The sequence below is a fragment of the Carcharhinus amblyrhynchos genome, chromosome 34 (genome assembly GCF_965287045.1).
Source record: "Carcharhinus amblyrhynchos chromosome 34, sCarAmb.v2.hapA, whole genome shotgun sequence".
In the NCBI taxonomy this organism is placed as follows: domain Eukaryota; kingdom Metazoa; phylum Chordata; class Chondrichthyes; order Carcharhiniformes; family Carcharhinidae; genus Carcharhinus; species Carcharhinus amblyrhynchos.
The window spans coordinates 17,758,042-17,773,557 of NC_137357.1; the positions used below are offsets into that span (position 1 = coordinate 17,758,042).

General features: G+C 46.2%; 1 protein-coding gene across 4 annotated transcripts in view; it reads right to left on the reverse strand.

Annotated features, from left to right (window-relative positions):
* The window catches only part of gfpt1 (glutamine--fructose-6-phosphate transaminase 1), an 88,777-nt gene that overhangs the window by 15,094 nt on the left and 58,167 nt on the right, over nt 1–15,516 (reverse strand). For all 4 annotated transcript variants that reach the window (XM_080216804.1, XM_080216803.1, XM_080216802.1 and 1 more), the window contains 3 exons: nt 10,723–10,820; nt 6,157–6,277; nt 2,433–2,590 (listed from right to left, as the gene is read on the reverse strand). In XM_080216804.1, coding sequence (XP_080072930.1) covers nt 2,433–2,590; nt 6,157–6,277; nt 10,723–10,820 — 377 coding nt within the window. The remainder of the gene's footprint in view (nt 1–2,432; nt 2,591–6,156; nt 6,278–10,722; nt 10,821–15,516) is intronic.

Here is a 15,516-nt window from a genome sequence, read left to right on the forward strand (position 1 = left end):
CCCCTCATAATCTTGTACATTTGATCTGCTGAGTATTTCCAGCATACTGTACACCGAGCACCAAATGTCAATGTTAGATTTGAAGAGGGCTGCAGCAGCAGAGCTCAGGATCCACTGGCCATGACCCAGTCATGCCGGAGTCAATGAAAATTTGCGGGACTTGCCTGTTTGGCCTGTGGGGACCTGTGGCAGAGCTCGACATTGATGGGACTGGAAGATCCTGCTGCTGGGAAGGGCCAGAAAAGCTTGCCCAATGGGCCAATGAGTGCACACATCGGGGCTTCATCGCAATAGTTGACCACAGTGACCAAAAAGGAACGGTTACCTTTGCCATGTGGGCAGTATGTTGGCACAATGGTTAGCACTGTTGCCTCACAGCGCCAGGAACCCGGGTTCAACACCTGGCTTGGGTGAGTGTCTGTGTGCAGTTTGCATATTCGCTCCATGTCTGCATGGGTTTCCTAGATGGACTGGCCATGATAAATTCTCTCTTAGTATCTGAAGATGTGCAGTGTGGTGGGGGGGTTGGTGCAGCTGCTTTGAAAGGTTACATAAGGTCTGGATAAGTTAAAAAAGAAGTGGGTCAGTGCAGACTTGATGGGCTATGAATGGCCTCCTTCTGTACTGCAGGAATTCTTTGATATAAAGGAGAGTTTAAAGTTTCTTTATTAGTCACGAGTAAGGCTTACATTAACACTGCAATGACATTGCTGTGAAATTCCCCTAGTTGCCACAGTCTGGCGCCTGCTCGAGTCAATGTACCGAACCAGCATGTCTTTCAGAACGTGGGAGGAAACCAGAGCACCCGGAGGAAACACACGCAAATACAGGGAGAATGTGCAAACTCCGCACAGACAGTGACCCAAGTCAGGAATCGAACCTGGGTCCCTGGCGCTGTGAAGCAGCAGTGCTAACCACTGTGCTACCCCCATCAGCCAATGAGATTTTCACAGGCGCAGGTTGCGTGTGCCATAAAACCAGGTCTAAGGTCAGGGCTAACCTCTCTGACTATACCTCAGCACTTTATTGCCTGTCCAAATGGTGCAGCTGCGACCTCCATGTCAAACCCTTTAATTAGACAATGAGTCAACGTAATAAGGAATAAAATGCAACACGTCCTCCAACTGAGTCACATCACGGCAGCCAGGTCAGTGGCATTAGCAGAGCTTAAGAATAATCTCTGCCCTGGGCCATCAAAGGTGGGGGTCGGGGGCAAAGGGAACAGCTCACTGCCTTCACGTACTTCTCTAATTGCAGCTCCGTGCAGGTACTGAGTGACACGTACCAGATTTATACACTGCACAGGAACCAAACATGCAGGATGCTATTGTGGGAACTGAGTAAAAAAAAACACATCAGCTACACTCCCCTCCGCCCACTCCCCAGCCCCCAACATACTCCAGTCATTTTCCATGATCAAATCCTCAGGGGAACAGTAGAGACCTCAAGCGGTTTCTAAAGAAAGAGGAAGGCGGCCTCATTTCTGACCATCAGAAGTGAACCGCAGCAACTTCCCGGCACAAACGAGCAAGTCTTACCGAATTCAGGGTCGGCCGGCAGACCATGTCAATGACATTTCTGTTACCCAGGTGCACTGGGGAGGGGTGGGGTGGGCTGGGCTGGGAAATAGGAAACAGGGAAGCGAGCCAGGCTATCTGACACCGAGACTGGGGATTGTACAGGTTTACAAAACCCTGCTCTCGTTTGCATTCTCTGAGAATTCAATTCGTCGCTGGATGGGAGGGAGGCCCCTTAAAAATCTGCAACTTTAACCACTGCCTGCGAGGGGGGTGGAAATGAAGTAAATACTGTCAAAGCATAAAGATTTGCATACAGCCCATGAACCACAAGCTGGGACTGTGCTCGCACCACAGTGCACCCTGGCACGGAGTGGTCAAGAGTGGGAACCACTTGGCACACAGAAAGCAGTCAGGTGAAGCAACAACAAACAGCCCAGCAAATCGCTGGAAGGTCCGACAAACCACAGCTCATCTTTCCAGAGGGAGCTGGCCGGGACGGGAGCTGATTGCAGAGTTGGCCGACGACAGGATCAGGCTCAGCTGCTCAAGCAAATACACCGCGCTCTCTCTCTCTCTCTCTCCTAACCTCACGCCTGAAGAATGCTACTTGGGGGTCAGAAGCACCAAGAAGTCCCAGCAGAAAGCTTCAGCATGGGGTGGGGGCGGGAGGAGAAAAGCCTGAATGTGTTGGTGCGCAGGCTTCGCTGCTTATTGCTTCCAGATGTGAGGTGACAAGTCAGAGACGGCCCTGCCTCCCCTGGGAGCGGAGTCCCGTATCCGAGACGCGTATCCACGCAAGTGGATCAACCAGCCGCCCAGCCGAAGGGAAATCCAGCCACATGGATAGATCACAGTAAAAATACCAGTCACAGGGGCATTCATCAGCGAAGTGTTACAATGGTGATCACTTGCCTTGGTGCTGGCAACTCCAATTTCAGGTCCAGCATTGATGTGGACACCGCAGTCTGTCTCGCGAGAGATGGAGCTACCGACCGTGTTGGTAATGCCCACCGTCAGCGCCCCCCGCTCCTTGCAGTACCTCAGTGCCATCAGAGTGTCAGCCGTTTCTCCTGGAGATTAAAAAAAAAGCAAGAGAAACAACGGGTCAAACAAACTGCAGCGAAACTCTCCACCCATTCTTCACAGAATGCTTCCACCATGTGTCGCGGGCAAGGCTCGTGACTGAGTAACCCAGGAGAGGTTGATGTTTGGCCTGGCAGCAATTCTGTCCATTGCTCCAGCTGCATGATTACATTTAGTTTACAGCACTAATCTCAGGCAAGATAAACTGACCTCCAAAGGGGTACAACGCAGATTTATCAAAACAATGCCAGGGCTTGAAGCCAGAGTTCAGTAATGAACACTGACTGCACAAGCTTGGCTTGCATTTCCTTGACGTGGGTGGGTGGGTGGGGGGTGTGGGGGGTGTGGGTGTGTGGGTGTGTGAAATCTCGATACTTAAAATGACGAATGGAAACTGGGGTTGATAGAGAGAGAAAGCAATTTGTCTTTTGAGACAGCCCAGAACACTTCGAGCGAGGCCACTCAGGGATGATATATGTAATGACTGCAGAAGAAGAAGAAGAAGAAGAAGAAGAAGAAGAAGAAGAAGAAGAAGAAGACGAAGACGAAGAAGAACGGAACATTGAATTGAAAATTTCACAAGGTAAAATGGCTAGATTTTTGTTGCACAAGGATTAGAAATCAAGTTGGGCAGACAGCATTGAAATACAAATCAGCCATGATTTTTTCAAATTCATTTGTGGGGCCTGGGTGCCCCTGGCTGGCTAGCATTTGCTAACCATCCCTGGTCGCCCTTGAACTGAGTGGCTTGCTTGAGCCATTTCAGAGGGTGGTGGAAAGTCAACCACGTTGCTGTGGCTCTGGAGTCACACGTAGGCCAGGCCAGGTAAGGGCAGCAGATTTCCTTCCCTAAAGGGCATCAGTGAAGCCAGAATATGTTGCAGGGGCTGAATGTTCTACATCTCTTCCTAAGCTGTTTGCTTAGCAATGCTTGAAGCCATGGATTTAAACTTCTTTGTACTAATTAGACCTGAGACATTAGCACACTTATTCCGTGCAGATTGATGCCCATGCTGACAGGCAGGACCAGGGGGAATTTCATCGGAATATGTGATGGGCGTTGGTGAGCTAAGCTTCGCAGAGCAGAATTCCAAAGCATCATTGCTTACCAAGGGACTCTGCCAAGTCAAACAACTTCCCCTGCAGGTTGTATTTCATGGGCAGGCATTGTCAACACTTCAACTTGATCTGTGCCAACAAGATTTACATCATCATGCTCTGCCATTTCTGCTGCCAACCCCTCGGTGACTGGCTAATAGCCATGTTCCTTGCCGTCTACAAACCGCTTTGGTGCTATGACCCCCAATTGATGTTGTAACTGGACAGGAAGATCTCAGAATGGAACCCTGGCTCAAAAGACCAGAAATTTTACTTCTCTTTTAATCAACCATGGAGGAAAAGAGTCACGGGTTCGCAAATTAGTTTTAACAAGAAGAAGAAACATTTATCAAATGTGGAAAATGGATTATAATACATGGTCCTTGACTCATCCTACAGCTTAACCTATAAACACAGGTTTTAAGATTGAACACAGACGACGAAGCCCAGGCGAAGCTCCATTGGTCTCATTCGCACACAAAAATAATGTTTGCAAATTTTTCCTCCAAATGCCCCCAGATGGTCATCATATGAGCATTTCCTAACTCCACTCCCAAATGTGCTTTAAAATCTTCTCTTGTGGCAAAACATTCACTTAGCATTTCACGTTCCAAAGTTGAGTTCACACTTTCCACAGACCCATCTGCCCAGAGATTCCACCCCACTTTTAGCACCAAATCCATGCCAGGATTTTCAATTAACCCTTTCAGGTTTTCACTGTTATGCCAAGGACAGCAAATTTCCTTCCCTAAAGGACACCACTGAAGCTGAAACACGCTGGAAGGAGTCCGAATGGTCTACGTCTCTTCCTCAACTGTGTTTGATGCAATGGATTTATACTTTATGATGTGTTCATAGAGAATATTAAAACATTTCAAAACTTTAGGATTACGTTTCAAAAACTTTTCTCCAGTAGTCCCACCAATTGATGACTTTTCAGTTTTGTCTGGTGGCCCTGAACAGAATCCTGTCCTACTTCCCACTTCCTTTTTTGTTCCCTTTGACTCCAGACTCTTTGGACACTTCATTCTTTTTAGCTTCGTTAAGACTTTGGTTCGCTGTGTAACACTTCGGTGCGCTGTATAACACTTCGGTTAGGCTGCATTTGGAGCACTGAATACAATTCTGGTTGCTACACTTGTAGGATCTACACTTGAAGGTTGAATGCTACACTTGAAGGTTGTTGATGCGGTGGCAAGGGTGCAGAAGAGATTTGCCAGGATGTTGCCTGGTTTGGAAGATATGGACTATGAACAAAGTTTGAAAAAACCTGGATTCTTTTCACTGGAGCGTCGGAGGATGAGGGGGGGGACTTGATAGAGGTTTACATGATTTTGACAGGCTTGGATAGAGTGGATAGTCAGAGCCTTTTTCCCAGTCAATTACTCGGGGGCTTAGGTCAAAAGTGAGAGGGGAAGTTATAGATGAAAGAGGCAAGTTTTTCATACAGAGGGTGGTGAATGCCTGGAACGCGCTGCTGGAGGAGATGGTAAAAGCAGATTCTAGAACAATGTTCAAGAGGCATCTGGATAGATACATGAATAAGCAGAGAACAGAGGGATATGGACCTTGCAGAGGCAAGAAAATATTAGATTCGAGGGGCATCTGTGATGACACAGACTTGGTGGGCCCAAGGGCCTGTTCCTGTGCTCTTCTTTGTTTTCTCTTTTTTCTTAACGAGTTGCTCTTCAGATGTTTTGGCACAGGCTGTCTGAACAATCACTCAATTGTAGGGCATTTCTTACAGCAAAGCTAAAAGATTGGGTTCCGTTTTAGCTTCCCTTCGCAGAGCTGAGAGAGATGTTTCCTCCTTCACTGTCTGCTTTCAACTGCCTCAAGCTTTCAGTTGAAACTGAAGATTAAAGAAAGTTGCTGCTCCACTTACAGAACCCACCTCGTTGTTAAGCCACTTTTTTTTCCACACTGAACTCTCTAAGCACAATGGTATCGCTGTTGGAGCTGAAACTAACCCTGGACACATTTTTGTTCAGCATGAAATCGAACTGGAAATGCCTTCCAGGCACAGAAACATTAAATTAAAACTTTTACTTATCTCTGACGTTTACCCAGACAAAGAGAAATCCCTTTAAATAACCTTTCATTTCCTAACACCTGATCAGAATAGATCCTTTCATTTATTTGAATTTTTCTTCTTACATGCCAGAACAGAAAGGGGAGGTGGTGGTGGGTGGGGGGCGGTGTGCGGAGTGCTTGGGACGAGACCCTTGCAGAGTGCTGGCAACGCCACAATGGGCTGAATGGCCTTGTTCCATAATTCTGTGTTGACCATAGTGCTTAAAATTAGTGTGGCAAAGGATCAAAGAGAGGATTTCACTGAGCAGCCAACTTACAACATTTGCAGCGTTATTCACTTCATTCATCTTTCATCTCAATTTACGTGGGAATAGTGGTTACAAAGTTAGAGGAAAAGAAAAGGAGAGGGACTTTTAAGTACCTGACTGGCTGATGAAGAAACAGACATCATCTCTGAAGACAGGAGTGTTTCGATCTAAAAAGTCGCTCGCGAGTTCGACCATGACGGGCAGTTCTGTAAGTTCTTCCAGCACCTGTCGAGTCTGCAAACCCACAAGCAAACACTGTCAGCACTTCAATCTCTGCGCTGAATCAATACTTCCTGAGTTTCTCTGGCAGCTGGGCGAGATGGAGCCAGATTCTGAATGCTTGTTCAGTCTGGTAGTCAAATCCAGCTGAAACAAGGTGAAGCAATTCCTCTCAACTTTCAGTTTAAATTTTATTTATTCGTGCCACAAGTGGGCTGACATTAACACTGCAATGGAGTTACAGTGAAAATCCCCCAGTCGCCACTCTCCAGCGCCTGATTGGGCACACTGAGGGAGAATTTAGCATGGCCAATGCACCTAACCAGCACGTCTTTTGGACTCTGGGAGGAAACCGGAGCACCTGGAGGAATCCCACACAGACTCGGTGAGTATGCAGACTCCACACAGACAATGACCCAAGCTGGGAATCGAACCCAGGTCCCTGGTGCTGTGAGGCAGCAGTACTAAACCACTGTGCCACCATGTCACGTCAACGTTAAAGAACAGAGTACAGGATGAAAACCAGAAAGTCACATTCCTATTGTGCCCCATCATGTCAGCAGTATGTCCCATTGTTTCAATTCTCTCTCTGGCAATGAGCGCCAAGACTGTGCTGGGAAACTCAGAATTTTGAGTTAACTTGGTTTCTCTCTCCACAGACGCTGAGTATTTTCAGCACTTTTGTTCTTATTTCAGAATCCAAGGATGGGCAGTATTTTGTTTTCAACAAGGGTGGCGGGTAACGTGACTGCCCTGGAGGTTGTGGAAGGGTTTTGTCGAGCAGACAGATAAGGTCAGATCTAGACACTACAAATAACAGTTAGTTACTGCTAAATCCATCCAGAGAACTCAGGAGAAACATTCAAGACTGGTGAGAATGTGGAATTCACTCCTGCAAGGTATAGTTCATAGAATCACAGTGCAGGACGCCATTAGGCCCACTGAGTTGGTACCAACCACAATCACACCCAAGCCCCCATATTCCCTTAACTGCACTCATTTACCCTAGCTAATCCCCCTGGCACTAAGGGGTGATTTGGCATGGTCAGTCCACTTAACCTGCACATCTTTGGAGTGTGGGGGGGAACTGGAGCACCCAGAGGAAACCCACGCAGACACAGGGAGAACATGCAAACTCCATGCAGACAGCGACCCAAGCCGGGAATCAAACTCCGGTGCCGTAAGGGAACAGTCTAACTGCGGTGGCATGGTGGTAAGCACTGCTGCCCCACAGCACAAGGGACCCGCGTTTGATTCTGGCTTCAGGTAATTGTGTCTGGAGTTTGGACTTTCTCCCCGTGTCTCATAGAATCATCACAGAGTCCCTACAGTGCAGAATGAGGCCATTCAGCACATTGAGTCTGCACTAACCACAATCCGACCTTGGCCCTATTCCCGCAACCCCATGTATTTACCCTGATAATCCCACTGACATTAGGGTCAATTTAGTACGGCCAATCAACCAAATCTGCACATCTCTGGACTACATGGGTTTCCTCCCACAGTCTAAGCATGTGCAGGTTAGGCTGATTGGCCATGTTAAACTGCCCCATAGTGTCAGGGGGACTAGCAAGGGTTAACGTGTCAGTTTATGGTGATGGAGCCTGGGTGGGATTGTTGTCAATGCAGGCTCCATGGGCCAAATAGCCTCCTACTGAACTATAAGGATTCTATGAGTTCGACAACAACTCATCTTCTCTCGATCTCTAATGCTCAGAAGGAAAAGTACTGTCTCGAGTGAAGATCGTCAGGCTGCAATGAGGAGGAATTGTTATTTGTCAGCCACAGACAGCAGCCCTGGTGGGCAGAGCAAGTGATTCCATCACCACAGCATGTCTCTGTTCAGACTAATAAACATAGAGCCAATTATCTTGTCTTTTGCACAGCACCTCATCAAGGCCCAGAAGCATACAACAGTTAAGTGCTTTATTCACCACAGTTATTACTGTGAGACCGAGATCCAATTCATACACAATGAACCAACACAAATCACACAACAAGACAAAAGACACCCAGGTCGGCCAGTCAGAACACTAGCTTGTCCTGGAGTGCCATCAGTCTTGTATATCATAGAATCCCCACAGTGCAGAAGAGGCCATTCAGCCCATCAAGTCTGCACTGACTCTCTTTAACAGGGTCTTACCCCAGCTCCATCCCTTTAAGCCCACAGATTTACCATGGCCACTCCCCCCTAACAGGTACATCTTTGGACTGTAATGGGGAACCGGAGCACCCGGAGGAAACTCATGCAGACACGGCGAGAAGGGGCAAACTCTGCATAGTCATTCAAGGCTGGAATCGAACCTGGGTCCCTGGAGCTTGTGAAGCAGCAGTGCTAACCGTGCCTTGCAGCTGGGCCCTCCGATTAATGACTCATCCAAGTCAAAGGCAGTGCTTAGAACCGCAGCAAAGCGTCAGCCGAAATGATGTACTTGAGTCAAGAATGAGGCTGTAGCCCACAACCTTCATACTCCGTGTTCCCAGTCAGTCAGACTGAAACCATGGTGCAAACGCTGGGAAATGAGCAATTCACTGGGATGTGCCTCTGGCTGCAATCCCCATTCGGGACTTTGTTCAGCTGAATACACAGTAAGTGAGGATGTTTTCAGTTCAGTCTCTGGAAGCAGTGGCCAAGTTCATTCAGGCTGGCTCATCAGTCTGACTGTGCTCAGGAAGCTAAACGACCTGGAGGCAGGTCAGCGCTCACCTGGGTGGCCTTCTGATGAGCATTTAGTGAATCTGCATCACTCCTTCCAAATAATGGTTATCGCTGTTTCAACACACAGGACTGGGAAGTGGTGACAGCAGCTTGGATGGAGAACCAAGTGGTCAGATAGCTGCTGGTGCAGGAAATCTGAGCAACAATAAGAAAAAGACCAATACTCCGATGGCACGGACCCAGATTTGATTCCAGCCTTGGGTCATTGTCTGTGCAGAGTCTGCACGTCCTGCCCACGTCTGCGTGGGTTCCCTCCAGGTGCTCCGGTTTCTTCCCACACTCCAAATATGTGCAGGTTAGCGGATCGGCCATGCTAAATTGTCCCTTCGTGTCTCAAGTTGTGTCGGTGAAGGGGATTAGCAGGGTATATCTGTGGGGTTACAGAGATAGGGCCTGGACAGGATTGTCGGTACAGATTCAACGGACTGAATGGCCTCCTTCTGCACTGTTGGGATTCCATAACGAGCTGGAGGTTCACTTGCCAACTTGATGACATTATTGTGAATCTGCAGGTGAACGGTATTGTAAAGCTGCAACAATCAAGTGACACCTCAAAATGATGAGGTGGAGAAATGGACTTGTTAAAAAGAGTACCTTGAAAAAAGCAAGAGAGAGAACAGAGTGGGTTCTTTGCAAAAAAATGAACACATCAAACTGCAAATGACTGGAGGCTAAATGGAGCAGAGTGGGAGACAAAGGATGGGGCTCAGACTGGCAATGAGGAGGATCATGACAATGAGGGAGAACTGTCGAAGGAAATGAACAGAGACCTTCCACTTGGTGGGGTGGGGAGGGGAAAATGGGGTGGGGGAGTGTTTCGTAAGATTACCAGCTGATAAACGCAGAGGATTTTTATCTGAGAGAGAGAGGGCACTGAGCTCAGAAAGCTCTTGGATTAACTGGTATCAGTGTGGGAGAAAGTGACAGCGTTCAAGGAATCAATTGAGATTGAAGGAATGGGATTAAGTAACTGCTCACGAACGATAAAAAGACAGACATGAAAAATCAAACGTCGTATAGAATCCTCAGCGTAGAAAGAGGCTATTCGGCCCATCAACGCTGCACCGACCACAATCCCACCCAGGCCCAATCCTCACAACCCCACATATTTACATTGCTGGTCTCAGGGTCAATTTATCATGGCCAATCTACCTAACCTGAACATCTTTGGACAATGGGGGATTAAGTGGAGCAGCCGCAGGAAACCCGTGCAGACATGAGGAGAATGTGCAGACTCCACACATACAGTGACCCAAAGCTGGAACTGAACCTGGGTCCCTGGCACTAAGAGGTAGCACTGCCAACCACTGTGCCACCATGCTGTCCATTTCCTGACTGCTTTACTTGCCCATCACTCTGGGATGATTCTAAGGTGCTCTAAGTTACCACATAAACGGGAGTTATTTTCTTCACACAGGAATGATGTGGTGAATTGTATTGTATCCATTCAGAGGTCAACCAACCCACCACGGAATGGAGCCGGAATCTTGGATTTTCCCTGCTTGATCAGGGTCAGCTGTGGACCACATGGTCTATTTCCCCACCCATATGGGTGGGAGAACAATTATTGGGGCTACGGGTTGCAATCGGCAGAAAGTAAAATGAACCATGGCTGTACCGAGACCAGGGCTGCAAGACGCTTCCTTTTTTTTTAGGAAGACACCATTCCCAAATTGTGACCGCGTTATACCTTCTCACAAAAGATGAGGACAATCTAGATATGACATAGAAATGAACGTACAGCAACACCAGCATGATAGCTCGTTCCGCAGGCAATGAGGATCAAACGTCTGCATCTCAGAATCTCCTTGATGTGATCCTGTAGGCCGCCGAGGATCACTGTGAAAACAAAAACAAACACTAAACACTTGCTTTTCTCTAAGCATTTGGCACAACACTAATTATCACCTACACCCAGACTAAGATAGCTGGCCCCTTGAGCCTCACCCTGCTCTGGCCAGGCATTGGGGTGGCACAGTGGTTAGCACTGCCGCCTCACAGCACCAGGGGCCCAGGTTCGATTCCCGGCTGGGGTCACCATCTGTGTGGAGTTTGCACATTTTCCCCGTGTCTGCGTGGGTTTCCTCCGGGTGCTCCGGTTTCCTCCCACAGTCCAAAACACGTGCTGGTTTAGGTGATGCTAAAATTCTCCCTCAGCGTACTCAAGTGTGTTGGAGTGTGGTGACTAGGGGATTTTCACAGTAACTTCATTGCAGTGTTAATGTCAGCCTATTTGTGAGACAAATATATAAAATTTTAAAAAATCCAACTGCAACTTGATCTCCCTCAACATCTGCCTGGCTGCTCAAGTGTGAAGTTGAAATGAAGATTATTTATTTACGATTGACTTGAAAGCTACCTGTCAGGAAATTACAAGGAATGCACAGGTTCAAGGTGAGGGGGGGAAAATTTGAGGGAGACGTGCAGGGTAAGTTTTTCACGCTGCCAGAGGCAGGCGGTGGAAGTAGGCACATTAGCAACAGTTAAGAGGCATCTGAATGGGTACATGTTTCGGAAGGGAGTAGAGGGATATGGACTGACTAAGGGCTGAAGATTTTTCTTAGTTTAGTCAGGGCATCGTGATCAGCACAGGCTTGGGACCTGGGCTGAAGGACCTGTTCCTGTGCTGTACTTTGTTCTTTGAAATTGCTGGTCTGGCCAACAAGCTAAGATGTTGAGAGTCAAATTGCCAATTTGGATGAACACTTCGTAGAGTCAGAGTCATAGAGGTTTACAGCATGGAAACAGGCCCTGCGGCCCAACTAGTCCATGCCACCCTTTTTTTTAAACCCGTAAACTAATCCCAATTGCCTGCGTTTGGCCTATATCCCTCTATACCCATCGTACCCATGTAACTATCTAAATGCTTTTTCAAAGATAAAATCTTACCAACTGTACTACCACCTTTGGCTATTTGTTCCAGACACTCACCACCGTGTGAAAAAAATTGCTCTTCTGGATACTTTTGTATCTTTCCCTTGTCACCTTAAATCTATGCTCTCGAGTTTTAGGCTCCCCTGCTTTTGGGAAAAGATATTGACTATCTCCCTTGTCTGTGGCCCTTAATTGTTTTATAGGCCTCAATAGGGTCACCCCTCAGCCTCCTACACTCCAGGGAAAAAAGTCCCAGTCTATCCAGCCTCCCCTTATAACTCAATCCATCAAGTCCCGGTGAATCTAGTAAATCTTTTCTGAACTCTTTCTAATTTAATAATATCCTTTCTATAGTAGGTTGACCAGAATTGCACACAGTATTCCAAGTGTGAAGTCATGAAGTCCATTTTCCACCATCTCACCCCACCCTCTCTTTGCTCTGCATTGCACAGCTGAAGTCTCAAGAGACTTTTTTAAACCTTGTTGCTCCTCTCTCCATCCTCTACAACACTTGCAATTTCTGCCAGATCAGTCAATACCTGCAAGTGAAAGGTTTATTGGTCTGCCTTTTGTTTTATTCCTGATTATGTAAATTGCAGTGAAAGATCCCACCCAAAATATTTAATATTTGCTCTTTTCAGACATGGCAATGTGATGATACTGTGCCTTCAAGAAATATATGATCTGGAGTTGCTGGTGTTGGACTGGGGTGGGCACAGTTAGCAGTCTCACAATATCACGTTCAAGTCCAACAGGTTTATTTGGTGGCACAAGCTTTTGGAGTGCTGCTCCTGTATCAGGTGACTCACCTGATGAAGGAGCAGTGCTCTGAAAGCTCATGCTACCAAACAGACCTGTTGGACTTTAACCTGGTGTTGTGAGACTTTTTACTCTTCAAGAAATATATTGATATCATGTTTCTTGCAAGGGATGTCTTCAGAATTCAGGTCTGTTTTGCAGGATACCTATCTGACTCGGAAAACCTTGAAATTGGTCGCTGGGAGCACAAGATCAGTCCTCTTTTTAGAAGTGGAGTTTTTTTTAAAGCAGAGCTAATGCATTTATGTTTACTTGGTTTCTCTTGGAGTTTCAGAGCAGAGTTTTGATTGACGGTGCAATCACGTGCTTAATGGGAGAAGCTGAGCTTGAAGGAAAGAAATACTATCTTCAGTTTCATTTTTTTAAAAATGCAAGCAGTTGCTGCCTGGACTGCCAAAATAAACATGTCTTCTCTGGCTTGCTCTCCAAAGACTGAAAGCTTCAAAGCCTGACAATCAAAGTCACAGCAAGTATGCCTGTGTTTTGTTGACTAATTTAAAAGAGGGAGGTTTAAGTCTGTAAGAAGAATATTCCTTGAATTGGAACTCAAAGCTATAGGTTAGCAGTTAAGACTTGTATCCTGTCATGTTTAAGTATTGTTCAATTGAAACAGCCTAGCCTCTCAATAATCCCAAAATAGAAAATCGTTGCAGTCTCGCCCAGCTTCATCATGTACATTAGGGTGTCCTGATCTGATGTCCTAACAGCTATCTTCAGGACATTCCTTCTTATTTTTCATTGCAGCTTCTTTTTCCCTTCATTACCCCCATTGTGTATTAGATTGCTTGAACAGGATTAGGCACCTGCATTTAAAGTAGCCAGAGGGAAATTTAGGATTATCAGCAAGTACGTCACAAAAGATAATCAACATTTGGAATGGACTTTACACAAAAGACACTTTGGACTGGAGATTACACTAACTCTATTTCCTGCAATTTAGTTCAGGGTGTGAAGTAGACAGAGAGAAACTATTTCCACTGGTTGGGGAGTACAGGACATGGTGTGAAAATTAGAGGTAGGACTTTCATGAAGCATTTCCTCATGGAAAGTATGGTAGAAATTTGAAACTCCACTGAAATTGGTAATCGAAGTTGGATCAACTGTAAAGATTACAACCAGACTGATAGGTTTAGTTAACTCAAAGTGTCAAAGGATATTGGGAAAGGCAGCTAGATAGACTGAAGTTGTATGTCAGCCAGCCATGATTTTATTGAATTGCACCAAACATGGTTGAGGGATTACATGGTGTAATCCTTTTTGTATGTTCCTCGTGGCCAAGGGGAAGACTCCGCTCTCATTCAGTGAACTATTATGGGCCTATCTTAAATTATTTCTAAATAGATAACATCAGCTGGATGGTCTTTCACAATGTGGAGATGCTGGCGCTGGGCTGGGGTAAACACAGTAAGAAGTCTCACAACACTGGGTTAAAGTTCAACAGGTTTATTTGGTAGCAAGTGTCACTAGCTTTCAGAACGCTGCTTCTTCATCAAGTGGAACTGCCCACTCACCTGACGAAGGCTCAGCTCTCTGAAAGCTAGTGGCATTTGCTACCAAATAAACTTGTTGGACTTTAACCTGATGTTGTGAGACTTCTTCCTGGTCTTTCACACCCACAGATATTTCAAAGTGGTCTGTGTGCGTCATGATTGATCTTCTGAAGAATCACCGCCATAAACAGTACTCTGTGCACACGGATTCATGCCCTTTGCAGTGTCAAACAAAGGCCAGGTCAGGGCAATTTCAATTCAGTTTGGTTAACAAGAGATTACATCAATGCATCGCTGTCCTTGCACTCGAATCACCAAACATTAAGGTCCAGGTACTGCAGGTAATTCGGAAGGCAAATGGAATATTGCCATCTATTGGAAGGGATTGGAGTATAAACGTTGGGAAGTCTTGCCATGACTGTGCTCGATATTGGTCTAATTGAATGGCAGAAAAGACTTGATAAAATCAATGACCCACTTCTGCTCCTATTTCTTATCATCTTCATTGTTCTGAACTAATAACAACGATCCTTCAAGCTTGGCACACAAACTTTTTGAGGAAGCTTCTTCAAATCATAAACGAAAATGGTTCTGTAATCAATCATGAAAGTCAGATGTACGGCAAAGAATTCAGAGTTAAAGCACTTCTTGTGAAACAAGAGTTGCCAGTCAGAGCACTCTGATTTTGCAGAAAAGTGCACTGAACTTCATGTCAAATTGTTCAGATGCAGGGCCAAATCCTGGTCTGATTTGGAACCAAGGTGATGGGAGATTCTCTGGAGGTGGGAGTCTCCTGCAGTGTCTATTTGCTCCTGTAGATTGCTGCTCCAATGTGCAGTGACACAAGTACAAGGTGGAAGGGTAGGAAGAGTCACACTTTTCAGGATGAGATACATGCTGTCTCCAACGAGATTACATTTTGATCGGGCATATTAACAGAGTATCAAAGTGGCATTCTCAAAACAAGAGCAGGTGTCTCCTATGAGAATAACCACTGTCCGGATTTTTCACGGCAGCTGGCAACTCACCACACTTTGGAAACTTCAGCATCAACAAACAATGGTAGATTGAGCTGTCAAAAATTTCTCCACACAACAGAAGTGTTAAGGTCCAACAGCATGTGCAGATTAATATGGCAAAGCAATTTATCACAGGCGTACAGTTGACTATTCTGTAATGCAGTGTCTATTGTGAAATGTGCACCATGAGCAAGGTTGGCACCGTTTACTTGACATGCTGTTGTGATTACAAGACCCAAGATCCTTCAACCCCTCCTCCCTTCTCCGTCCAGCTCAGGCAAATAGTTATAGTTAAGAAAGCCAACCAACGCTTCCAATTTCTCAGAAGACTGA